The sequence below is a fragment of the Rattus rattus genome, chromosome 7 (assembly GCF_011064425.1).
Source record: "Rattus rattus isolate New Zealand chromosome 7, Rrattus_CSIRO_v1, whole genome shotgun sequence".
NCBI classification, from domain to species: domain Eukaryota; kingdom Metazoa; phylum Chordata; class Mammalia; order Rodentia; family Muridae; genus Rattus; species Rattus rattus.
This window is the reverse complement of record NC_046160.1, coordinates 128,389,628-128,414,850: the sequence shown is the minus strand read 5'-3', so window position 1 is coordinate 128,414,850 and position 25,223 is coordinate 128,389,628. Positions and strand designations below refer to the sequence as shown.

General features: G+C 47.4%; 1 protein-coding gene and 1 non-coding gene across 14 annotated transcripts in view; one reads left to right on the top strand and one right to left on the bottom strand.

Annotated features, from left to right (window-relative positions):
- Window positions 1–382: 382 nt before the first annotated feature.
- Window positions 383–456, bottom strand: Trnai-aau. The gene has a single exon. It is a non-coding gene; the product is annotated as a tRNA-Ile (tRNA).
- A 5,604-nt stretch (window positions 457–6,060) lies between these two features.
- Window positions 6,061–25,223, top strand: part of Mok (MOK protein kinase) — a 31,386-nt gene continuing 12,223 nt past the window's right edge. For 3 of the 13 annotated variants that reach the window (XM_032908461.1, XM_032908458.1, XM_032908457.1), the window contains exons 1-4: window positions 6,128–6,244; window positions 14,573–14,687; window positions 19,452–19,541; window positions 20,948–21,018. In XM_032908461.1, coding sequence (XP_032764352.1) covers window positions 6,238–6,244; window positions 14,573–14,687; window positions 19,452–19,541; window positions 20,948–21,018 — 283 coding nt within the window. In that variant the 5' untranslated portion in view covers window positions 6,128–6,237. Of the gene's footprint in view, window positions 6,245–14,572; window positions 14,688–19,451; window positions 19,542–20,947; window positions 21,019–25,223 lie in introns of those variants that run through there. The other 10 variants (XM_032908467.1, XM_032908459.1, XM_032908462.1 and 7 more) reach the window with 10 other exon arrangements.

The following is a 25,223-nucleotide window of genomic DNA, read 5'->3' as shown; positions in this document are numbered from 1 at the left end:
AAAACACCGCAGTGTCCTTGGCGGGTGCTGCGGGGAACGCCCAGCGCGTGCAGTCGGCTTGCAGTAAATACCCGCGAAACGCGTCGTTCTGACATGCATTTTCAGCACTAAGAACTTCAATGAACACTGAGGTCCACCCGAAGCCATCTGCACCGCCAGAGAAAGTGGAGTCTTGGAAAATGTGCTGGATGACAAGAGCCGGATTTAAAATCAATGCTTTTGAAGGAATAATCTAATGTCCTATTCATTCAAGTGGCTGGTGGGGCGGGAGACTAGGAGCAGCAGGAACTTCCGCGGTGTTACTGGCGGGTTAGGCTAGGAAGATACTGAAATCAACTTTCGAGAATTTCAAATTTTCTTTTAAAAAAAAAAATTGTGTTTCTGGCCCGTACGGGGATCGAACCCGCGACCTTGGCGTTATTAGCACCACGCTCTAACCAACTGAGCTAACCGGCCAGACGGGGTTGTGGCGCTCTCAGACAGCCTACAAGGTTTCTTCAACGCCCTGTGTTCCAAGCGACCTGGCTCCTCCTCTCCCCTGAGTTCCATGCGTACGCCTCTCTTCCACTTGCTCCCCGCCGCACCCAAGCTCTTGCTCCGTGTACTGTTCCTGGGCCAGATGAAAAAAGTGATACCCGTGGATTCCAAGGCGGCGCACAGAGAACAAGGCTTTTCCAGGGAACATGCCAGTTGCCGGCCACGGCCTGACTCCGCAGCAAGGAAGCTTTCAAATATTCCAGGTCAGAATATTTGCAGCGAGAAAACTAGTGAACTAACGCCGTTGCCATGGCTGAATCAAACTTAGAATACGGAAACCCAGACCAAAAGCAAAGAACCACCGAATTTCACGGCATCAAGTCACCAGCAGCTGCTAGGGCCTTAGCTTCCTTCCTGCGGACCGGAATCCTGTGCTAATACCCCCCACCGCCGCCCCCAAAGTCTGATTATGTATTTGTTATTCTTAAAGGCTATTTTTGATTGGACTCAGACTCGGAAGTAGAAGCTCTCAGCGAAGACAGCCCGCACCACTTGGCGATCTGTTCCTGGAGGTCCCACCCCCACCCTTTGGCTTTTTTCATTTTCTTGGCCAAAAGTTTTTAGCATGTTCTACAGTTTCGGACAGCCGGTGGCTGGGAAGGGGATCTTCAGCTTCATCTGGACATGGCCTGGAATTCACTTCTAGCTTTCTTTCAACTCGGAGCAACTCTCCCGCCTCAGCCTTCTGAACACTGAGATTACAGGCGCGCGCCACCACACCAGGCTCAAAAATGTCATTATAAATCGTTGCAATGCGTGAAGTGAACCAGACCAACGCTTTTCTCAAAAAGAAGAAGAAAGAAAGAAAGAAAAAAGAAGAAGAGGAGGAGGAGGAGGAGGAGGAGGAGGAGAAGAAAGAAAGAAAGAAAGAAAGAAAGAAAGAAAGAAAGAAAGAAAGAAAGAAAGAAAGAAAGAAAGAAAGAAAGGTGGCTGGAGAGATAGCTCAGTGGTTAAGCGCACTGACTGCTCTTCCAGAGGTCCTGAGTTCAATTCTCAATTCGGACAATATCACGGACTTACACTAAAATACTTTTGTAGCTGGCAACCCCTCGGCCAGAGTAACACCACTTTGCAGATTCCCCTAAAACCAGGCTCAGAAAGGTGTCAGGCGGAGGCAGGGGGCTGGAAGTGTTTCCAGACAGACCCTGACTCTTCGAGCCAGTAAATAACTTAGACGGGCGAGGTGTCGCTTGCCCACCTATAAACTCCAGCATTTGGGAAGTCGAGGCAAGACTCCTGCCGCAGCCAAGCGGACCTCAGCAGACGCTGGGAGTTCGAGCCCACTTCCCCAAGGGATGGCTCAGAACCCGCAGGGGAGCCGGCTTAGTGCTCAAGCTCCTCCGGCTCCCAGACGCCGAGACGCGGCCAGGCGCAGTGACTAGGAGAGAACGCTAGGGGACACCCGAGAGCCACGGAACTCAGAAGCCAGGAGGCTAAATAAATTTAGTTTTCTTGAGGGAGTGGATGACATGCAGCATTTTAAATGGACCACTTTCTGATTTTTCACTTGTGCGCTTTTTTGAGCTACGGTGTCATTTAACCCAGGGTATTCTCATAGCTGAAGATGGCATTGAACCGTTCCTCTTGTTTCCATCTCTCAGAGACTAAGAATATTGGCACTCACTGCCACCGCTGATTTTTAATGCCATGCTGGGAATCTAACCCTTCATACGAGCTAAACAAACTACGAAATTAGGGCACCCCCGGCCGATTTGTTTCTTGCCAGTAGAATTTTTTTTGTGTTACCCTGTGTTTCATTGTTTAGCTTTTTATATGAGAGTCGTTGATCTGCCTGGATTATTGAATTCCTTTCTTTTTTAAAAAAATATTTATTTATTATGTATAAGTAATTGTAGCTGTCTTCAGACACACCAGAAGAGGGCATCAGATCTCATTGCAGATGGTTGTGAGCTACCATGTGGTTTCTGGGATTTGAACTCAGGATCTCTGGAAGAGCAGTCAGTGCTCTTAACCACTCAGCCATCTCTCCAGCCAGAATTCCTTTTTTTCTCTTTTTTTTTTTTTAAAGGGGTGAAAGGTCAAGATTTTACTGTCATCATAACAAAATTGGCTTAGAACTGGATCACCTGGCCCTTTCTCTTCTTGCCACCTCCCAGTTCAAAATGCTTGCACCTCTCAATAGCCAGCGTCCTCTTAGATCTGCAGTTGGGCTCAACACTTTTTTTCCTTTTTAAAGATTTTATTTATTTATTTTATAGACATAAGTACACTGTAGCTGTCTTCAGAAACACCAGAAGAGGGCATCAGATCCCATTACAGATGGTTGTGAGCCACCATGTGGTTGCTGGGATTTGAACTCGGGACCTCTGGGAGAGCAGTCAGTGCTCTTAACCACTGAGCCATCTCACCAGCCCTCGAATCCCTTTCTTAAATAGTCAAATGCAGAAGACCGGAGAGCAGTCGTGCTGTTCTTTGCTGCTCTTAGCTGGAGATGCCTTCTAGGGCTTCTTACTACAACTTGGGTTGGCTGTTCTCCATTCATGCTGCCCAGCTCATGGCCCTAGCCTTTCCCATGCTGTTTCAGATCCTGTTCCTCCTTGTCTGTGCCGAATCTCTCTCCTCCCAGCCCCAGGGTGTTGTCTCCTCCTCTTACCTTTCATTTGGATTCTGGACATCCAACATCCAATTGGGGACTCCTGGAAGGTGTCGAGTCCTCCTTGCGTGTGTGATCCCATTTTGCTTCTGCCCCCACCAGACCAACAACTGGAGACTTCTAGAAGAGAACTAGAAGCAATTAGAAGGGCACACTGCTGTCTTTTACGGCCAGTAAATTCGATGCGATGCCAGAACCAAAACTTTGGGATATGACCAGCTTTTCCCCTTAACACTTTAGAAACTTGTCACCATCCCTGCCTACGCTTTGTGGTGACCGGCTTGTTGGCTTGTTGCCGTGAGGCTTTTGCTGTTTAGAGCCCAAGTGCGTATGATTAGCAGGCACTGAGCAGGCGTCCATCAGATATTGGGAATCCTAAAGCGCTCCTTGAGCTTCCCTGAGACTCTGGGTTTGAAAACATGCTGTGCGTTCTGGGAACATTCTAGTGAAGCTAGGGTGCGTGGGTGGGGGAGGGGAAGGTCAGAGATTAAGATAAGTCACTGCTCTTGCAAAGGACAGGTCAATTCCCAGCAATCACCTGCAGCTCCGGATCCAGGGGCTCTGGTTCCTCTGGCCTCCTTAGGCTCCTGTATGCAATGTCTGGAGACAAAGGCACACACAAGCTAAGGATAAAACAAGTGTTTAAAACTCGTTGGCCGTGGAGGTCATATGAAGAGATAAAGTATTTGGCTAACTGAAAAAGCAATAATCTGCTGACAGCTCTGACGGTCGGTCAGTTGAGTACCACAATTTGATGACTGCCCAACCCTGTGCTTCTGTTGGTCTATCTCAAGGTTATCACACTGGGAGCTAGAGGATTTAAGAAAGACAGTTTACAGTAGAGACAGTGGCATTGTCTCCTGCTTCTGTATCAGAAGGTCTGGTGGAAAGAGTCACAGTACAGGAAAACTGAAGTGGCCAAGGATTAAAAAAAAGCATTTTCCAAAGTCTATGTAGCTGGAACTATGTAGACCAGGCTAGCCTTGAACTCCCAGAGACCTGCCTGCCTCCACCCCCGACCCCGACCAGTGTTGGGACTAACAGCACAAATGCCTGACAACTCCCTTTCCTCTGTATCTTTTGCTCTTTCTGGAATTCTAGTCCTCAGGGTGGCCAGCCAGCCTGAGTTGATCCTCTTGGCCTTCCACTCTCTTTGAGGCGCCATGCCTCTAAGCGTGTTCTCCCCTCTGTAGTGGCTCTGTAGTGATCAGACTCAGGGCTTTACGCACACAACGCAGAGTCCAATCGCTGAGTTCTAGCCTCGTCCATGCCTTCGTCCTTTTACCTTTCCACATTTTTAAATTTTGAGTCAAGGCCCTGGAAAACACAGACATGAGGAGGGCAGAACATTTCCAGAAACCACAAGTAGGGGAAATGGTGAACAAATAGGGAAATCAGAATTTTAAATGTTTCAGTGAGCAACACATGCATATCAAAACTGTTAGACGATTAAAAAAGACAAATAGACAACAGAAGGCCTTTTCAGATGTCGCTTCTGATTTGCTAAAACACATCAGCTGTTCCAGGTCAATTTGAAACACACCCCTCCATAAAATATGTACATGTTGAAACCCTTTTTGCCCAATTTCTTCTGGGTGTAGGGGAAGCATAGGGGGAGCTGGAAGCCATGGGCTGGTGTCTGAGTTCAGGGGCCCACCAGTAGGTGACCTTGGCAAAGCCCTTTGCTACCCTGGGACTCCAACAACAGGACATATGGCTTCTACTGCCCAAGACAGCAAAAGTACCGCTCCCACCTGCCTGTTTTAATTGGGTCAAAGGGTAACATTTGTCCTGAATTCTCAATACTTTTTTTGTATACAAATTCTTTTTTTAAAAGATTTATTTATTATATGTATGTGAGTACACTGTCACTGTCTTCAGGAACATGAGAAGAGGGCATCAAATCTCATTATGGATGGTTGTGAGCCACCATGTGGGTGCTGGGAATTGAACTCAAGACCTCTGGAAGAGCAGTCAGTGCTCTTAACCACTGAGCCATCTCTCCAGCCCCCTCAATATTTTTTTAAAAAAGATTTTATATATATATATACAAGAACACTGAAGTTGTCTTCAGATACAGCAGAAGGGGGCATCAGATCTAATTATAGATGGTTGTGAGCCACTATATGGTTGCTGGGATTTAAACTCAGGTCCTCTGGAAGAGCAGTCAGTGCTCCTAACCACTGAGCCATCTCCCCAGTACCCTGAATCCTTAATACTTAAAATCAGGCTTACCCCTAGACAGATAGGAATGATACAGAGGTGACAGGTGCTGATATCCCTTGGTATTTGGACAAACATTTATTAAGCACTTGAGGTGTGACAGACCCTGTCAGGCCTCAGGCAAAAGCCCCCAGGAATTGGGTGGACACCAGGGACATCTTATTTAGTCTTCACTGCAACCTGTTCGGATGAGAATTTTTCAACCTCACTTTACAGTAACGAGAATTTAGGGATCTTGTCTAGGCTGCTTTTCATATATCTCCAACGCCTGCAACACTGCTTGTAGCAAACTAAATGTTTGTTTAATTAAACAGTAAAACTTACAAATTACACAGCAGTCGCTATATATCAGGCTGCGTTGATGCTCTACTGTTGGCAAGAACAGGCTCCAACTAGCGTTACAGTCAGTTGAAGCTCAAAGAAATTGTTCTCAAATCAGGCTCAACATCGTTACATTCTCAGGAGAGCTGGGAAGATCCAGTTCCGCCAAGGTCGCCTACTCACTAAGGTAAGAAATTATACTTAAATTTAAAGTAGCGAGAGGTTACTTAGCGACCAAACCGAGGCGGCAGACCGCACTGCGCATGCGTGAACAGCGGAGCGTCTCTTCAGCCTCCCAACCCCACTTGGCGCATGCGTACACGCCTGTTTCAGGAAAACCCCTCCCTCCTAAGGGTCTGGCGGTTGCCAGGGCGACAGGAATACAATATGGCGGCTGGATCCTAACGCTCCCCAGCCAGGGACCACTGCGAAGGTCCTCGAGCCGGAAGCCACCTCTGGAAAGGAGAAGGCCTTTACCACAGTCTCCTCTTTTCTTTTCGGCCCGGGGCGACCAGGGGCTGACGGAGTCATCCGCGTTCAGGATGAAGAGTGAGTGGGGCCGCGAAAGGGCTGAGGGTTCCCGGGGCCTGTGGGTCGGCGCCGCCTGAGGCCGGCCGGGGTATCCCGGGACAAGGCAACCGGTTATGCTGGAGTTTGAGGAGTTGAGTGTCGTTTCATTCATTCACTCATTTGTTCGTTCGTTCATTTGTTCGTTGGATTGAAGCCTAAAATTCTCAAACATTGGCTGTCGGCTCTGAGCGCTGCCCCTTAGGTACAGCAACTTAAACGCGTTCGAGAGGGAAGCTGGGCCATGTATCTTACTTTTTGAGTCAAGCAGTTGAGTTTTTGAAAGCAGCCTACCGGCGGAATTTAAAACGGTTGCTTAGAAGTTGGGAGATGAGGCAGTCTTTCTAGAAAACAGGACTGAAAAAACGGACTTATTGCCGTGCCGGGTTTGTGGGTAACCTGGAATCCAAGTGCGACTACCAAACAAGTCGGATGTGTTGGGACAGCTGTTTGATTTTCCTACCTACACGGTTCTGATTGCCTTCTATAGTAGTAGGCAGAAGTGCAGTCTCTTGCCGTGAAGATTTTAGATTGTGTTCGCTGTAGCCATAATGTTAAATTTACACTACATTTTAATTGCTGTGCAGTAATTCCTATGTACCATAAATTACATAACATTTTTAAAATGAGTCATCTCATTCACCCTTTAGTCTTTTTATTTATTTTATGTATATGATTACACTGTCACTGTCTTCAGACACACCAGAAGAGGGCATCAGATCTCATTACTGATGGTTGTGAGCCACCATGTGGTTGCTGGGATTTGAACTCAGACCCTCTGGAAGCAGTCAGTGCTCTCAGCCACTGAGCCATCTCTCTAGCCCCCAACCCTTTAGTCTTGTGTTATTGTGTCCCTCTCTTTAAGAAAGGTTAATGTGGCCTTGAGGGGAGTGACGGGCACATTCATTCCCAGCGCTCAGAGGCAGAGGTCCTGTCAGCAACCACATGGTGGCTCACAACCATCTGTAATGGGATCCGATGCCCTCTTCTGGTGTGTCTGAAGACAACTATAGTGTGCTTATATATAATAAATAAATAAATCTTTAAGAAAAGTTTAAAGCTAGATATATCATAAAATGCAAATTTATATGCTAATATTAATTAAAATTTTTTAATATATATCTATTATATGTGTGTGTGTGTGTGTGTGTGGTGTGTGTTTGCTTGCAGGGATGCTTGTGTAGCATGTGGATGCAGTGCCTACATGTAGGATACATGGGATCCTTTAGGACTGAAGTCACAGTCATTCGTGGACCACCATGGTCCCGGGACCAAATCCTGTCCTCTGTAAGAGCAACAAGTGCTCTTAAACGTTGAGCCATCCCTCCAGCTGTCCTTAATTATTTTATTTTGGTTTTTCAAGACAGGGTTTCTCTGTGTAGCCCTGGCTGCCCTGGAACTAGCTCTGTAGTCAAGGCTGGCTTAGAACCCATAGATGTCTGTGTGCCTCTGCTTCTTGAGTGCCGGGATTAAAGGTGTGCACTGCCATTGCCTGGATAACATTTTTTTTTAAGTGAAACTCAAGTCAGTTACTCAAACAGCAGTTAGACCTTAATTCCTAGGATCTAATGCAAGCCAGTCTAAAAATATGCAGAGAAATGATGGTAGAAAAATAGTGAAAGTCTGTGTTTCCTGTAACTAATCCATTATATCCTGTAGGAACAGAAATTTTAGTAAGCTCAGTAAGGGCACAGTAATCAGAACATACAAGGTAAACACAATAAACACACAAGGGGCTGAGGAGGCAGTCACTGGCACTATGCGTTATGGTGGCATTCACTGAGCTGGTGTACATGTATGTTCACACAAGGCTAGTGAAGCAGTACGATGTAACAGGGCTGGGTGTGCAGAAATACCTCAGGTTTATTTGTGCTCATTGTGTGTTCAGAAACCTTAAATCTGTTTTTGTTTTTGTTTGTTTTTTTGTTTTTTTTTTGTTTTTGTTTTTTTTTTGACATTTATCTCTATGTAGCTCAGGTTGTCCTGAAACCCACTCTGTAGACCAGGCTGCCTCAAACTCAGAGTTGAGCCTGCCTCAGCCTCTCAGGGGCTGGAATTAAAGGCCTGTGCCACCACCACCCTAGGCCCCCCAGAACCTTTTATTTGTGGCCAAATTTTTGGTGGCACCCATGTTTAGGCAGTTTTCCTGCCCTCCTCCTTTGTCTTGTGCATCATTTGCAAAGTGAGTAGTAAGTGTTCCAGGATGAAGTCAGAGCATGTGCTCTGGAGGTGGGCAGGTGCTGGAACCATGCACAGAGCTGGGCAGGCTCTGGAACCATGCACAGAGCTGGGCAGGCGCTGGAACCATGCACAGAGCTGGGCAGGCACTGGAACCATGCACAGAGCTGGGCAGGCGCTGGAACCATGCACTGAGCTGGGCAGGCGCTGGAACCATGCACTGAGCTGGGCAGGCGCTGGAACCATGCACTGAGCTGGGCAGGCGCTGGAACCATGCACTGAGCTGGGCAGGCGCTGGAACCATGCACTGAGCTGGGCAGGCGCTGGAACCATGCACAGAGCTGGGCAGGCGCTGGAACCATGCACTGAGCTGGGCAGGCGCTGGAACCATGCACTGAGCTGGGCAGGCTCTGGAACCGTGCACTGAGCTGGGCAGGCGCTGGAACCGTGCACAGAGCTGGGCAGGCTCTGGAACCATGCACAGAGCTGGGCAGGCGCTGCAGCCAGGCATGGAGCTGGACAGGTGCTGGAACCATGCACAGAGCTGGGCAGGCGCTGGAACCATGCACAGAGCTGGACAGGTGCTGGAACCATGCACAGAGCTGGGCAGGCGCTGCAGCCAGGCATGGAGCTGGGCAGGTGCTGGAACCATGCACAGAGCTGGGCAGGCACTGCAGCCAGGCATGGAGCTAGGTGGAGGGACACACAGTCTCATTAGTCACCTTTCTTATGCTGGTTTTCTTCATGGGTCTGGTTTCCATCTTGGAATAAATCACTCCACTGTGCTAGGACTCCAACCAGGGTCCTCCACAGGAACAACAGAGGCCCTTACCTGTCATCTCTCTCCCCCTCCGCTCTCAGCTGTAAGCAGGTGTGACATCTCCAGGGATGGGAACAACCCTCTCGGGATTGTTGAGGGATCAGGTGAGATGGTGTGTCTGGCATGCAGACTGGGAGCTAATGCCTGGCTGGCCCAGTGGATGGAAGATAGCAACATGAGAGAGGGGAGAATGAACACATCCGATCCTCACTTGAAAATATTGGTCCTTATTGGATCTAAGCAGAATCCTCACTTTTTCCTCTCTGGACTGCTCTTTTGTTTTGGTTTGGTTTTTAGTTTTTTTTGAGACGGGGTTTCTCTGTGTAATCCCAGTTGCTCTGGAGTTCACTGTGTAGACCAGGCTGCCCTCCAGCTCACAAGTGCTGGGGTTAAAGGTGTGCACCCTCTCCCCAAGCCTGTCTGAACTTTTCTTTTTTAAAAGATTATTCTTTTTTAATTATTTATCATATGTTTACTGTATACTGTACACTGTAGCTGTCTTCAGACACATCAGAAGAGGGCATCGGATTCCATTACAGATGGCTGTGAGCCACCATGTGGTTGCTGGGAATTGAACTCAGGATCTCTGGAAGAGCAGTCAGTGATATTAACTACTGAGCCATCTCTCCAGCCACTGAACTTTTTAATAGATTATTTAGTCATACCTACAAAAGCAAAAGCAGAATTATATATACTGAAGGATGAAAATAATTTGCTGTCCTATCAGCGATTTTTTTTTAAAGAAGAGAATGTTTAGTCCATGTACTCTGAAAAGATCAGCTGGGATGGCAGTAGCAGACTGCCTGCTCAGGGCAATGTATAGAACGTTCGCTATCACTGCAGTGAGGCCAGGGTTCGTTATCGCTGCAGTGAGGCCAGGGTTCACTATCGCTGCAGTGAGGCCAGGGTTCGCTAGCGCTGCAGTGAGGCCAGGGTTCACTATCGCTGCAGTGAGGCCAGGGTTCGCTAGCGCTGCAGTGAGGCCAGGGTTCACTATCGCTGCAGTGAGGCCAGGGTTCGCTAGCGCTGCAGTGAGGCCAGGGTTCGCTAGCGCTGCAGTGAGGTCAGGGTTCGCTAGCGCTGCAGTGAGGCCAGGGTTCGCTAGCGCTGCAGTGAGGTCAGGGTTCGCTAGCGCTGCAGTGAGGCCAGGGTTCGCTAGCGCTGCAGTGAGGCCAGGGTTCGCTAGCGCTGCAGTGAGGCCGTTAAGGTCATCTGTCCTAAATGTCAGTGTTTTCATCCAGGCTGCAGGGTGCTCAAGTCCTCCATCTCATCCTCGTGTGCACATCACCTCCTGTGTTTATAAACAGATCCACTAATATCAGCATATGAAACAAAAATAAATGAGAGCAGTACTGGCTTTGCAGTAAATCCAACCAGTACATTTTCAGCTGGTTCCCGGAGCCGCCATATCCGACACAGCTGGCCCTGTTTCGCATTCTTACAGTGTTCGGGTTTTCTGTGTGTGTACATATTTGTAACATACATTTTCATGGGTGCTACAGGTTTGCAGTGGCACACATTTCTAGTAGATTGCCTGGGTTAGTGGATGTGGTTTAAGTGTAAATGGTTGTCAGCTTTTGAATAATTCTGTATGCCCCCACCCCTGCCCCATGTTTGGTAATTCAGGTCACAGTTGCTCACTGTAGGAAGTAGTTAATATGGTATAGCGCTCTGTTGAAAGGCCCGGGCTGGTTTTCATAGTGTAGTTTGAAACACTTACTCTCCTAAAGAGATCCAAATGGATGGACTTCCCCTTTCCTGCAAATTCAGCTCTACCAACAGTTAACATCCTTCAGGCCTTCTCACCTACTGTGGAGCTGGGTCACTGACCTACCACACAGGAAAGACAGGAAAGTCACACTTGTACACCACAGGTTCCACAGAAGCAAACTCGACCTCTACTTTTCAAGTGTTAATGGGTTCAAATTCCACAGACACAGATTTGATTTAACAGGAATGATTAGAATTTTAATTAGTGCAAACGGACTCTATTTTCCACGGTCTACTTCTCTCTGTCCTTGACTCTAGTGTTTTTCCTATTAGTGTGGGATGGGACTTTTATTACAAATAGCATGGCTCTGTCCCCTCCTCCCAGCCCATCCTTGTGCCTTTTTCTGGGCAGTCCATGCTTTTTGGGTAACTGAAGATCTGTGAAGCACGCCACCACAGGACTTCTTCTTTTCCCCCTCCTGCCTGTCATTCTTGTATTATACACCAGGCTTCATGGCTGCCAGCAGAGCCAGGGAGAAACAAATGAGAAACAAGTGACTCTTTATTTGCCCCAGCCATCAGTAGGGGATCCAGTTCAATGTGTTGCTCGTTCAGTGGTCTGGAGCCAGCTAGGGTGCCTCACCGCCTCACTCAGTCTGTGGTTTGTTTGTTTTTAATATTATTTATTTAATGTATATGAGTACACTGTCGCTGTCTTCAGACACACCAGAAGAGGGCATCGGATCTCATTACAGATGGTCGTGAGCCACCATGTGGTTGCTGGGATTTGAACTCAGGACCCCAGGAAGAACAGTCAGTGCTCTTAACCTCTGGGCCACCTCTCCAGCCCGAGGTCAGTGCTCTTAACCTCTGGGCCACCTCTCCAGCCCAGTACGTAACTATTTTAAAGTTCACAGTCGACTTAGTACTTTTTTCATGTTCAAAGTAAGCCTGCTTACTTGAGTTGTGATGAGATGCACTTTGGAATTTATTGTGTCAGATCTGCCCTCCTCTTGAGGTGAACACGCCTGCATAGCTGCCACACATGGCCTTTGCACATTGACCTCATCTTTAAGAAGCTTCGTTTTGAGTTTATTTTCTGTTGGTGCTTAGTCAGGAGGTTCCTTGATTTCTTAAAGGTCTTGAAATACATATCTTTACATACATTTGACATAAATCTGTTCATTGTGAACATTAAACATAGAAAAGGGTAAGGAACAAGATTAAAGTTGCCTTTATTCTTACCTAGATATAAACGTAAAACATTAGGCTTTGCATTCAGTTTCCTCCTGTGCACGTGTGTGTGTGTGTGTGTGTGTGTGTGTGTGTGTGTGTGTGTGTGTGTGTGTGTGTGCACTGCCATTTTTTTATTTCACTTGGTATCAAGTATGCACATTTTCCTGTATTTCTAATTATTTTGTTGAAAGTACAGTTAGCAAAATAAAATGTTTCATAACATCTCCTTAAATTTAGGAGATGAGGGGCTGGAGAGATGGCTCAGCGGTTAAGAGCACTGACTGCTCTTCCAGAGGTCCTGAGTTCAAATCCCAGCAACCACATGGTGGCTCACAAACATCTGTAATGAAATCTGATGCCCTCTTCTGGTATGTGTGAATACAGCTACAGTGTACTCATATAGAATAAATAAATCTTCAAAAAATGTTAGGAGATGATCTTGATATAAATTCTAGTTTGGCTATTGTGACACGTGACAGCTGTATTTGTCTGTAAATGTTCATCTGTGGGGATGTCTCCTGGGAGTGGAAAACAGTGATTGTGAAGTGGAGATTCCTTCCAGCCCCTTTCTCCTACCTGTGCAAGTACGGTGTGCTTACTGTGGGATGTTCACACAGAAACGAGTCAGCAGAATGCAGGGGCTGCTTGCACCTCCCTGTCCCCGGGAAGCATGGATCTCCTAGGAGCGAGAGGAGGTCTTGGGCGCTGGTGTTCCCTGCTCCTTTGGTTCTTCATCAGCTGTGGCACGCTCTATACTGAGTACATATGTCTGTCGGACATCATAGCAGATGTCCCACCCTTTCCCTGGGAATCCAGCAGCCTCTTCTCCTGACAAACAGAACACCCATGCATATAACATAAAACTATTTAAATAGCCAGGCAATGATGGTATATACCTTTAATCCCAGTACTGGGGAGGCAGGAGCAGGTAGGTCTCTGAGCTTGAGGCCAGCCTGTTCTACAGAGCAAGTTTCAGGACAACAAGGGATCCACAAAAACCATCCCTCCCCCCAAATCATTTAAACAAAACAAAAAGCAGCAGCAGCCGGAACTGCAAGCTAGGCCTGATGGTGCACATCTTGTTTGCTTGTTTGTTTAAATTTTTAAACAACATTTATTTATTTTATATGAGTACTCTGTTGCTGTCCTCAGACACACCAGAAGACATACTCATTACAGATGGTTGTGAGCCACCATGTGGTTACTGGGAATTGAACCCACGACCTCTGGAAGAGCAGCCAGTGCTCTTAACCGCTGAGCCGTCCCTCCAGCCCAGATGGCACACATCTTGAATCCCAGCACTTGGGAGAAATGAGAAGTGGGTCTTCTTCTTCAGGGCCGCCCCAGGTCACGGCTGCTTTGTGTGGATGCAGCCCGGGTCTGATGGGCAAGGAGGCTTCCTGCAGGCTTGCTTCTCTGAGGCTCTTTGCCACAGTTGCTTCTGCAACTTCCCCCGTCCATGTTCTCTCCTCCTGATGTCTTCCTCTGCTTCTCATTCCCAGGAGCTTCCTCGAATCTCTGCCACAGGTCATAACTTTTCCCTACTGTATTTGCTCACGAGTAGTTTGCTTTTGTCTTTTGTGGTACAAAAGATGGAACTCAGGGTCTTCTGTGCACTGAGTTAGCACTCTCCACTGAGCCCTTCCCAGTCGTATCCAACCTTGTCACCCTGTCACCATCTCTATGCCAGTAGGTTGGGGACACTTGGTCCAGGACAGGCAGCGGTCACTACAGTCAGCCCTTCACCGCCTGCTTGCTGTGTCCAAAGGAGTGGTGGTCGCTGTCACACCAGAGGCAGCTGCTGGCAGCTTTGTTCACAGACGTGTTCCAAATAAAGGTTCATATTGACTATTGGTCAGGAAACCCAAACTACTCTAGAAAGGTCAAGCAGGAAGGTATGCCGTGCAGTAGACCAGAGGCTTCCAAACCCTTACCAGGATAATACAGTGGTGGGCGCAGCAAAACCAGGGGCAGCTGCTGACAGCTTTCAGAAAATTAGGCCATGTGAAAAGCTCAGGGAACTGCTGCAGATGGGCTGGAGGCTCTGTAGGAGCAAGGAAGGTGAATTTTAGAAGACTGCTCAGACAGTGACATCTGCCCAGTGCCACAGCCTTCCTCCCATCCCTCTCCCACTCCATCTAGAGCCATTTAGAGGCCTCGCTCAGCTCTGGTAGGGGGGAAGTGATGCCATTCCTTCTGTCCAGGGAGAGCAGGCACTGCAGGAGCAGGACGTGGTTCTTCGCTGCCAACACAGCCCAGCTCTGGGACTGAGCAGCTAGAACTGATCCACAGTGGTATTGGGAAATCACACAGAGAGAAGTAAATATGAAAGATACTCATAAATTAAACTTTATTTTTACCTATAGACTACAAAGCAATTGGCAAGATAGGAGAGGGGACATTTTCTGAAGTTCTGAAGATGCAGAGCCTGAGAGATGGAAACTACTATGCATGTAAACAAATGAAGCAGCACTTTGAAAGGTATGTGACCGGGCATGCTCTACACTGAGCAGGTATGTGCCTGGGCATGCTCTAGACTGAGCAGGTATGTGCCCGGGCATGCTCTAGACTGAGCAGGTATGTGACCCGGCATGCTCTAGACTGAGCAGACACAGGTTGGAATCAATAAGGCATTTTAATGTTAGTGGGAAGACTGTATGTAATAGTGTGCGGATATAACCAATGTCTTGGGACAGCTAAGATTATGAGCTAATGTTTAGTACATTGGGATTTTCTTTTGTCCAAGTTTGCAGTAATGCCAGTGACTAACACGTACAATGTGCATTGTAAAAGTGTGTTATACTTCACACAGTTTGTGTATGATGGGTTTTTGTAAGTCAAACCTCAGTGAAATATTAGAGTTCCTTGAAATATATTTACATAAATCAATTAATGTATTAATATGTAGGAAAGATAATCTCTAGATTGGAATAGAGAAGTATATTCCCTGGGAGTGATCAGCTGCTGTTTGTGGAAAATGGAATTGTAGTCTAGAAGTGTAGTGTCTTATGAATGAGGCTTCATTTTTATATAATTTGTTATTTATTTTTATTTTTTGTGTATAAGGGTGTTGTCTGCATGTATGTGTACCATTTGCACGCAGTGCCTGTAGAGGCCAGGAGAGGACGTCAGGTCCCCTTGGAACTGGAGCAGAGACTGTTGTTAGCTGCATGTGGTGCTGGGGACTGAACCTGGCCCCTCTGGAGAGGACCGTTGTTCTCTTAACCGCTAAGACATCTCTCCAGGTCCTGGGGCAAAGGTCTCAGGCTGGCTTTGTCTGCATACAGCTTCTTACAGTGTTGGAATTGGTCGACTTCTTGGGTAGTGTCACACCAAGGAGTCAGACACTGCTGTGTGATGTAATGATTGCTGACTTCATTGTAATCAAAAAATCTTGCAGTAAGAGGGTTTACGCCCAATGGATTTGTTTTTATATCAAAGAAATTACTATTTCGAACATCTGAAGAAGTTATGAAGAAAATTTGGTAACTCCTCCATAGTGAAACAGAATTTTTTCTTCTTTTGGTTATTTTGTTATTATTTATTTTTTAGATTTATTCTATGTGTATGAGTGTTTGCCTGTGTGCATGTAAATGTACCACATGCACACCTGGTACCCACAGAGGTCAGACGAGACTGTGAGATCCCCTGGAACTGGAGTTATGGGCAATTGTGAACCATCATGAGGGTGCTGGAAACTGGGCCCCAGTCCTCCGCGGGAGTAGCAAGTGCTCACAGCCGTTTTTCCAGCCCCTGCTATCGTCGTTGTTATTTTGTTTATGTGTGGGAGTGTTTGCTTGCGTGTACGTCTCCATCCGTGTGTGCCTGATGCCTGTGGAGCCAGAAGAGGGGCTCGTGTGTCTCAGAACTGGAGTTACAGTGGTTGTTGACCTCCCACAACACCATCATTGTGACGTCTTCACTTGACAGATCTCCCTTTTCCTGTTAGGAAAAGTGCATCCACACTCAGTACATTTGTACAGTGTCTTCCCACAACAGAACCACATGGGAGATGACAACTTCTTCTTCCCCTGGGAACATCCATCAGGAGCATGGGTGTGACAAAGAAAGCTTCCATACAGTTCTTCTGTCCCTTCCTTTCACCTTAGTTTATTTACCTCACCTTCCCTACCCAAAAATAGATCCCGTGTGTCCCTTGGAGGACGGTCTGCAGGGTGGTCTTCGGAAGCCCAGCTTTGTTGTTTTGGTTTGGTTCAGTGTTGAGACAGGGTCTCACCGTGCAGCCTTGACTGGCTTTGAATACACTGTGTAGACCAAGCTGGCCTGGAACTCAGAGATCTGCCTGCCTCTGAGTGCTAGGATTAAAAGTGTGCACCACCATACCTGGCTGGAGCCCCACCAGGATGGTATCTAGACTGTATATAAGGCTTCTAAGAACACGTTAAAGGTAAGCTAGTCCCTTTCCTCTTCCTTTTCCCCTCCTTTCCTTCCTCCCTACTTCTGACAGGGCCTCACGTACCCCATCATAGCTGAGCTCACCATATAGCTGAGGTTCACCCCTGCATTCCAAGTACTGGGACTGAAGGGACACATCACCACTCCCACTGTTTTCTTTATTCTGAGATTTGGGGACCTCTTATTATGAACGTTTCCTTCTAGGAGGGACGACAGTGGGCCTCTTTTGTAAGCATTTTGGACATGGGATTGCTTACAAACATTTTCAGGGCCAGTGAGATGGCTCAGCATCTAAAGGGGCTTGGTGCCAAGCCTAATGACCGGAGTTCAGTCACTGGAAATCACATGGTGGAAGGACAGAACTGATCCCTCCAAGTTGACCTGTGATATAATAGAGGTACAATAGTGGTTGCTGGGAATTGAACTCAGGACCTCTGGAAGAGCAGTCAGTGCTCTTAACCGCTGAGCCATCTCTCCAGTCCAGAAGGTGTGTTTTAAAGCATTTGTTGTGTACTTTGCTGTGGCCGAGGATGTTAGTGGGGCAGAAGGGACTCAGCTGGGACCCATGAGCAAATGTAAACACATGAATCCTGAACAGACCATGCTGAAAGCTGCCATCCAGGTGGTGAATGACCGCTGCCCTGGGACTCCTGTGGACAGCCCTCTCACCACATCCAGACCTGCCCGAGAGCTATGCCAGTTCAGCCTGGCTCCAGACTGTGGCCTCTGCTTTTTCTGGTTGTTGTTGGGAGAACATGTTGCTAACACTTTGAATACTGTGCTGGGCAGGGGAAAGAAACATGGAAAGGCAGTCAAAAATACACTTAGACTATAGCAGGCTTCTACTGCTGGTCCGTGGGAGAGCATCTTAACCACTTAGACTATAGCAGGCTTCTACTGCTGGTCCGTGGGAGAGCATCTTAACCACTTAGGCTTTAGCAGGCTTCTACTGCTGGTCCGTGGGAGAGCATCTTAACCACTTAGGCTATAGCAGGCTTCTACTGCTGGTCCGTGGGAGAGCATCTTAACCACTTAGGCTTCCAGCTGATACCTAGCTCTGAGATGCTGCTACCTGGGAGACTTTGTCCTGGGTCCTTTTCTGGACAGTAAACCCATTTCAGAGGGAAGGGCAGAACTGAACCATGTTAGTGGGAGATATAACTTCTCAGAGTCACTAGGCAGCATGCTGAGCTTTCCACAGGAAAAGTTGGTAGAACAGAACAGAAGTTAGTCAGCTGGGGGCTGGAGAGATGGCTCAGAGGTTAAGAGCACTGTCTGCTCTTCCAGAGGTCATGAGTTCAATTCCCAGCAACCACATGGTGGCTCACAAGCATCTGTAATGAGATCTGGTGCCCTCTTCTGGCCTGCACGTCTACGTGCAGGTGAAAGCTGTATAAAAAAAAAATAAAACTTAAAAAAAAAAAAAAGAAGTTAGTCATTTGACAGGAAGATAGACATCAAAGTTTCTTTTGGCATCTCAGCGATACATTGGGCATCTGGCTAAGTGTGACCCCATGACTCACCATGGGGCGGTCTCTTGAAAAAACTTTCTATAGAGGGTAGCAGTGGCCAACCTCATGCCCTTGCACTGGTTTTGCTGGGCTTTGAGGTTTGAGCAGCACCAAGCATCGTAGCAGAGCACAGTAGCCATCATTAAGGAAAACGTGGTGTAGATCACCTGACCAGAGAACACCTGTCACCAGCTCAATGGGATGCTGAGAAAACACACTTTCTCCCTCATAAGGAGAATGGCATGTCCCAGAACTTTGAAATGTTGACTTTCAGCTAGTGTGGACCTTATCTAGTTGGTTAGTTCTCATAAATGGATTAGCAATTTTTATTTATTAACATTAATAAATCTTTTCGGGATAGGGGATTTAGCTCAGTGGTAGAACACTTGCCTAGTAAGCGCAAGGCCCTGGGTTCGGTCCCCAGCTCCAAAAAAAAGAAAAGAAAAAAAAATCTTTTCTTCTTTTTTCTTTTTTTTTTTTTTTTTAGATTTTATTTATTTATTGAATATAAGTACACTGTAGCTGTCTTCAGACACACCGGAAGAGGGCATCAGGTCTCATTACAGATGGTTGTGAGCCACCACGTGGTTGCTGGGAATTGAACTCAGGACCTCTGGAAGAGCAATCAGTGCTCTTAACCACTGAGCCATCTCTCCAGCCCCAAAATAAATCTTTTCAACACATTTAATTAGAATTGTATATGTTTCTGTGTTTTTGCTGTGTAAAAGAAACAACCAAAAATCCTTTTATGATACTAGATGACAGGGATTTTAACGCTACTGAACGGAGCTCCCTGTAAAGGGAGTCACACAAACCTTCATAATGCCGAGTTCCTGGAATAACGGGGATAGCAGTTGCCTATTCTCTACAGCCGTCCAACTTCATCTAAATCTGACCACTGCTATGCATGTTAGGAATTTTGTTCAGGAGGCCAGGTGGGGGTTAATTAGGCTCAGGCTCGAACTGGGTTAATGTGTGTGATAAACACCTTGGTGTGAGGTGTGAAGTGTGAGGTCTGGGATGTTTCACATGTGTCTCATGCCTAGCACATGTCTCATTCCCAGTACCAGGAAAAAAAACAATACAAAAAAATAAAATAAAAGCCCAAACCTTGAATTTTGTAAGATAATGAAGGCGTATGCCAAATTTATAATTAATTTAAATTTCTGAGGGGAAAAATAAAAACTTGGTTAACTGCCTGAAATACAAGTGAATGAGGTTTTACATGTTGATCATGGAAAATGAATATGATTTCATAACTCTGATTTTACAGTTGGCCTAATTAGTAATTAGTTGTGCCTTTCTGCCCACATCATAGTATTGAGCAAGTGAACAATCTCCGAGAGATACAAGCACTGAGGCGCCTGAATCCGCACCCGAACATTCTTACATTGCATGAAGTGGTTTTGTAAGTATATTTGAGCTTGCAAAGTTACCTAAAGTAGACAACTGGATACTAAAGATTCTGTTTCTTTATATCCTGGTTATTTGCTTTGTAGCTGAGAGAGCGACAGTTACCTTCAGCTTAGGCAGATTTTTATTCGGGGAAATCGTGTCATTTCTAAGGTGAAATGCCTTCATTTCGGTGTGCCTGTGTTTGAGAAGCCTGTGTCTTCAAGGCTTGGCTCCTGTAGCTCGGTCATCTCCATGCCTCGCTGTGGCTTACTCTCTCATGAAAGCACAGCCCCTTCTTATCATAAGTGATGTAGTTTCTTCTCACCTGTGTTCATAGAGTAGCTCATGTAAAGTTTGCTTCTCAGTCAAGAAGGCAGAGAGAGCGCAGCCACAGCCCTGGGGCCCAGCCCTGCTTCTCTTCTCTTCAACACATATTAACATTGTGCTCCTAAAGTAACTGGGCTGGGAAGTCAGGCCGCAGGGCCTGCACTCTGTGGGTCGGTGCTGCTTTGCCACTCTGAGAAGGCGTCCCTAGGTGTAGAAGCCAGGCTATAGCTCTCAGGGAGCCCAGCCTATCATCTGACACCTAAAGTGTGATAGGTGTCAGTCCTAGGAGAGAGCAGAGTTTAAAACCAAAATGACAGGTCTGGTCAGAGCTGTGTGGCCTCTTGGCCTGCACTCCTTTGAAGTCAGCTCAGCATTCATTTGTGCTGAGTACAGCACCAAGGTCTCTGAGCCCAGGACAGGCTGCCTAGGCAGAGGGAGCCCGGCAAGACAGACTGGAGATGCACAGAACAGCATGGAAAAGCAAACTTTCCCATGCCTAGGAGGCAGAGGCAGGGGGATCTCCATGAGTTCAAGTCTCTGTGAGTTTGAGGCCAGCCTGATGTAGACAGTGAGTTCCAGGACAGCCAGTGCGATACTGTGGAGAGACCCTGTCTCAGAAGGCAAAGCCAACAGAGAGCGGATGTGCAGCCACAAAGTGTGACCTCAGCTCACGCTCCTGTTCTGCTTAGCAGCTCCCAGTCCTGTTGTTGTTTCTGCTGGAGTTAATGTTCTCTTTCCATGAAATACTCTTTTCAAGGTGCTCTTAGAGCTCTTCTTTAGAATTTTAATAGTATTTTTTTTTCTTTTTTTTAGAGCTGGGGACCGAACCCAGGGCCTTGCGCTTGCTAGGCAAGCGCTCTACCACTGAGCTAAATCCCCAACCCCAGAATTTTAATAGTATTTTGGATTAATTTTAGCCTAAATATTGATTTGAAGTTAAAACCTACATGCTGTTTTTAATAATTTATGGCCATAATGGCCTCTTGTAGGAATGACTTATTTACCAGAAATGTGTGCAAATGTTTATTAAGAGCTTTGACTATATTCTGATTAAGTCAAGAAAAAGAACTTAAAACCTGCTTTCTCCTGCAGTGACAGAAAATCTGGGTCTCTTGCACTAATATGTGAACTTATGGACATGAATATTTATGAGCTAATACGAGGTAGGTGAGTGCTGTGAAAGGTAACCTGAGTTGATCTTGTAACAAATGGTGGTGGTCGCATGTGTCTTTTAGTCACTGCAGTTCTGGAGTGGCTCTAGACCTCTAGGCACAGGGAAGTGTGCAGTACAAAGCTGCCACCTGGGCCCAGAAGGCCTTGTTCTCACAATGTCTTAGGGATGACCGGAGCCACGAGCCTTTTGGGAGTCCCGGTGGTTTAGATGAGGCTAGTGCTAAAGGCAAGTCCTCCGCACAAGGTTTTCAACGCTGCTGGTAGTTCTGGTCTGTCTCCCTCTCCTCCTTCACCTCTCCCCATTTCCCTCCCTCTCCTCCCTCTCTCCCTTTCTCTCTTTCTCCTCCTCCCTTTCTTCCTCTCCCTTTCCTTCTCCCTCTCTCCCCTCTCTTTTTTTTTCAAGACGGGGTTTGTCTATATAGCCCTGGCTGTCCTACAACTCTCTCTGTAGTCTAGACTTGCCTTGAACTCACAGAGATCTAACTGCCTCTGCCTCCCAAGTGCTGGGTCCTGGGATTAAAGACATGTGCCACCACACTTTGTCCTTGCGAGTTGCTTCTGAACTTTGAAAGCTATGGATTTACAATGATATGCCCTAATAGAAGGTTGTGGCTTTAACGTGAATGCTCAGAGTTTCCACAGACCAGGGCCTCTTTTGTCTGCACTGATCTAAGTTGTGCCAGCCACAGCAGGTACCCCGGATGTTAAAGTCAGGAATACACAGCTGGTGGCATTTATTATTGAAGTACGTCCCATGTCCCTCGGTTAGGAATGCATGCAGGCAGATGTCTCAGGACTGATGAAGTTGCGGGCTCTCTGCAGCTACCCGGTCATCTGTGACTGTCATCTGTGACTGTCCACACTGCTCCAGTGCTGCTGTGTTCTGTTAAGGTTTGTTTCATGTATGTGAGTGCTTTATCTGCCTGCACACCTGCAAGCCAGAAGAGGGCATCAGATCCCATTACAGATGCTTGTGAGCCTTGTTGGGAATTGAACTCAGGACCTCTGGAAGAACAGTCAGTGCTCTTAACCACTGAGCCATCTCTCCAGCCCTCAGGTGCTGTTCTTAATATTGATAGAAATGCATATAGAAATCTACCCAGTGTCTCCCAGACCCAGGCCTACTGCTCACGTCCCACTTTAAAGATGAGGAAATGAAAGGCCAGAGAAAGAAGCAGCTTGCTCAAGGCTCCCCCCTGTAAGTGGGAGAACTCTCTGGAAGTAAGCCTGGCTCCCAAGCACGTGCGTGCTGCTGAGGCACACTGCCCCTGGCTCTGGCTCTGCCCTCTCTGCAGATGAGCTGACAGAAGGCTGAGGGCGTAGTCAGCAGTCCAGGGTAAAGCTCCTCGGGTAGTACAAAGCTGGCGCTGATCCCAAGTCTGTGAGTCCTGGCGTGACTAGGGCTTTCAGTGAGGACCTCTCTGGACTGTTTGTTCTTGTGATGATGGTGCAGACTTCCTTACTGAGAGTTTTCAGTCACTAAAGCTTTTGCTTCAAACAGCAGGTCACATGACTTTAATAACTGCTTCCTCTGGCCATTAGAGTGCGCAGTAGCCCTGTCACACACTAAAGAACAAACACGAGCTAAGGGCCACAATCATGCTGGCTTTAGTGAGTTGACACTCACATGTGCCATGTGTGAGGTCTGGGATGGGTGAGAATCTGAGAAGGTGGAGACTCAGTACCCTACGTGTGGTTTTGACATTCAAGATGCACGTAGTCTGTTAAAGAAACAACTAGAGGAAAGTATCCTGTGGCTGGTTTTCCTCTGTCCAGCAGGTGCCGGAGAAGGCAGGGCTGATGAGAGCTGGGGACTCCAGGCTTACCTAGACTGTGGCAGAGTCGGATAAAGGCATCAGCAGTCCTTCCACGGGCTGCTGTGGTAATACAGCGGACACAGGATTGCCCTGTAGAGATTGTATCCTGATGAGGAGAGAGCCTCTGGAGAAAGTCTAGTCAGGCTTGGAAGCAGGACGAAGGGCGCTGGTAGCTGAGCCGCCTGTACCCCGGCTGCGCACTCTTTGCAGCTGGTCCCTCCGTCCTTTTGAATGCTTGGTCTCCTAAACCTTGACACCCCCAGTGGCAACAGCCTGTGTTTACCTTATTTCTAGAGGAAGAGGCTGGCTCCGAACGCCCTTCAGACCGCCAGGCAGCTCCCCTTGCTTGGTGGCATGACCGTGTTGCTTTAGGGCGGTAGCTTTCTGGGGCTGTGTGCGTGGAGCAGCATCCTAAAAGGAGTCCATGACATTGGGAGAATGAAACAAGAGAGCAAAGCAGAGTTGGCTTGACTGTTAGGTCATACTGCGGGGTTCTCAGGAGGAACAATGGTGCTTTGTGGTTCACCAACTTGAAGCCGAGCTGAGTGCACTCCTCATCAGATGGTCCCTGAGGACCAACAAGGAGGGAGATGTCGCCAATTCAGATCCTGTGTTTAGCACATTCAGTTCTACCTTTATTAAAAGGATCCTTCTGTTTTCCTGAATCATCTCTGTACATATGTAAGAAGGGAAACAGCTGTTAGCTATGTTTTGTATTATATTTATAAAAATCCAGGTTATATATTTGTGTGCCAGGCAGTGGTGGCTCAGGAGGCAGATAGATCTCTGTGAGCTTGAGGCCAGACTGGTCTACAGAGCTAGTTCTGGGACAGCCAAGGCTACACAGAGAAACCTTGTATCAACACCCCCCTCCACACATACACACCGCAACAACTGCTTTGCATTTTAAATAATTTTCTCTCTTTGTGTGTGTGTGTGTGTGTGAGTGAGTGTGTGTGTGTATGTGTATGTGTGTGTGTGTGTGTGTGTGTGTGTGTGTGTGTGTGTATGTGTGTGTGCGAATGTACACTGAGCCACGGGTATGCAGGTTGGTCAGAAGAGGGCATCTGAACCCCTGCGGTGGAGCTCAGGTTTCAGGCTGTTGTGAGCACTTGGCCAGGCTGCTGGGAACTGAACTACGGTCCTCTCTAGGAGTGGTATCAGGCTTAACCACTGTGCCGTCTCTCCAGCCTCGCTGGCCATCTTGGTTACAGCATTCCCAGTAGTTTTTGACCGTCTGACTCAGCATGACGACATCTTTGTTTCCCTGACTGTTGGGCTCTGCCGTTCGGAGTGTGCGAGGCACGCAGCACTTGTCACCAGGCAATATTCTTTCTGAAGCACTGACACCATCCTGCGGGTTTTGTGGCTGTTTTGTCATGGGTCTGTATTATTATGCAAACAATGGGTTTCATCCATGTCTGTAATGGGTTTTGATCTAATTTGCCTCTCTACCATCACTGTCCCTCTCCCACTCCTGCTAATCCATCCTGTTCCCGCCACCCCTCTTCCTCTTTCATGCCTGTTTAGAAAATACTGGTTTGCCTTATGTGTATGAGTGTTTGCTTGCACACGTGTGTGTATCATGAGTGTGCTTATTTCTTTCTGTGTGTGAGACCCAATGAGCTTAGGGTTGCTGATAGGAGCCTGGATGGAGGGTTAGCTACAGGAGCATGGGCCCTTACTGGAAGACACACCGCTGAAGAAAATGTCTCCATTAACCGCCTGTAGATCCTGAGGGAGGGATGGGGCTCCGTGTGGTCTGTTTCCTTGTTACAGAATGTTGACAGGCCCAGCTTGTGGAAGTCTTGTGTAGGTGACCACAGCCACTATAGGTTCAGCAGAGCAGTGCACTGCCACGCCTGGAAGACAGTACGCCACAGCACTCTAGCCCATCCTCGGGTTCCTCATCTCACACACACACACACACACACACACAGAAACACACACGCACAAAAACATACACACAAACACACACAGAAACACACAAATACACACACACAACACACACAGAGAAACACACACACAAATACACACACACAACACACACACATAACACAAACACACACAGAAACACACACACAAAAATACACACACCACAACCACACATAACCACACACACACACACACACACACACACACACCACACACACACACCCCGACCCTTCTGCAGTATCCCCTGAGTCCAGCAGTTGTGTGTTCTCAGCACCTCACCAATTGTGAGTTTGCAGCCCTCCGTTGGTTAGTGGGGTTCAGATCTCCTATGGTATGATACGGCATGTGGGTCAGAGTCCATGCTCAGCTGTGTGCTTCTGATGTCCTCGTGGAGAGCTTGTGGTGTCTACCTCCAGTGGTTGCCTTGGGGCTTAAATCCTACA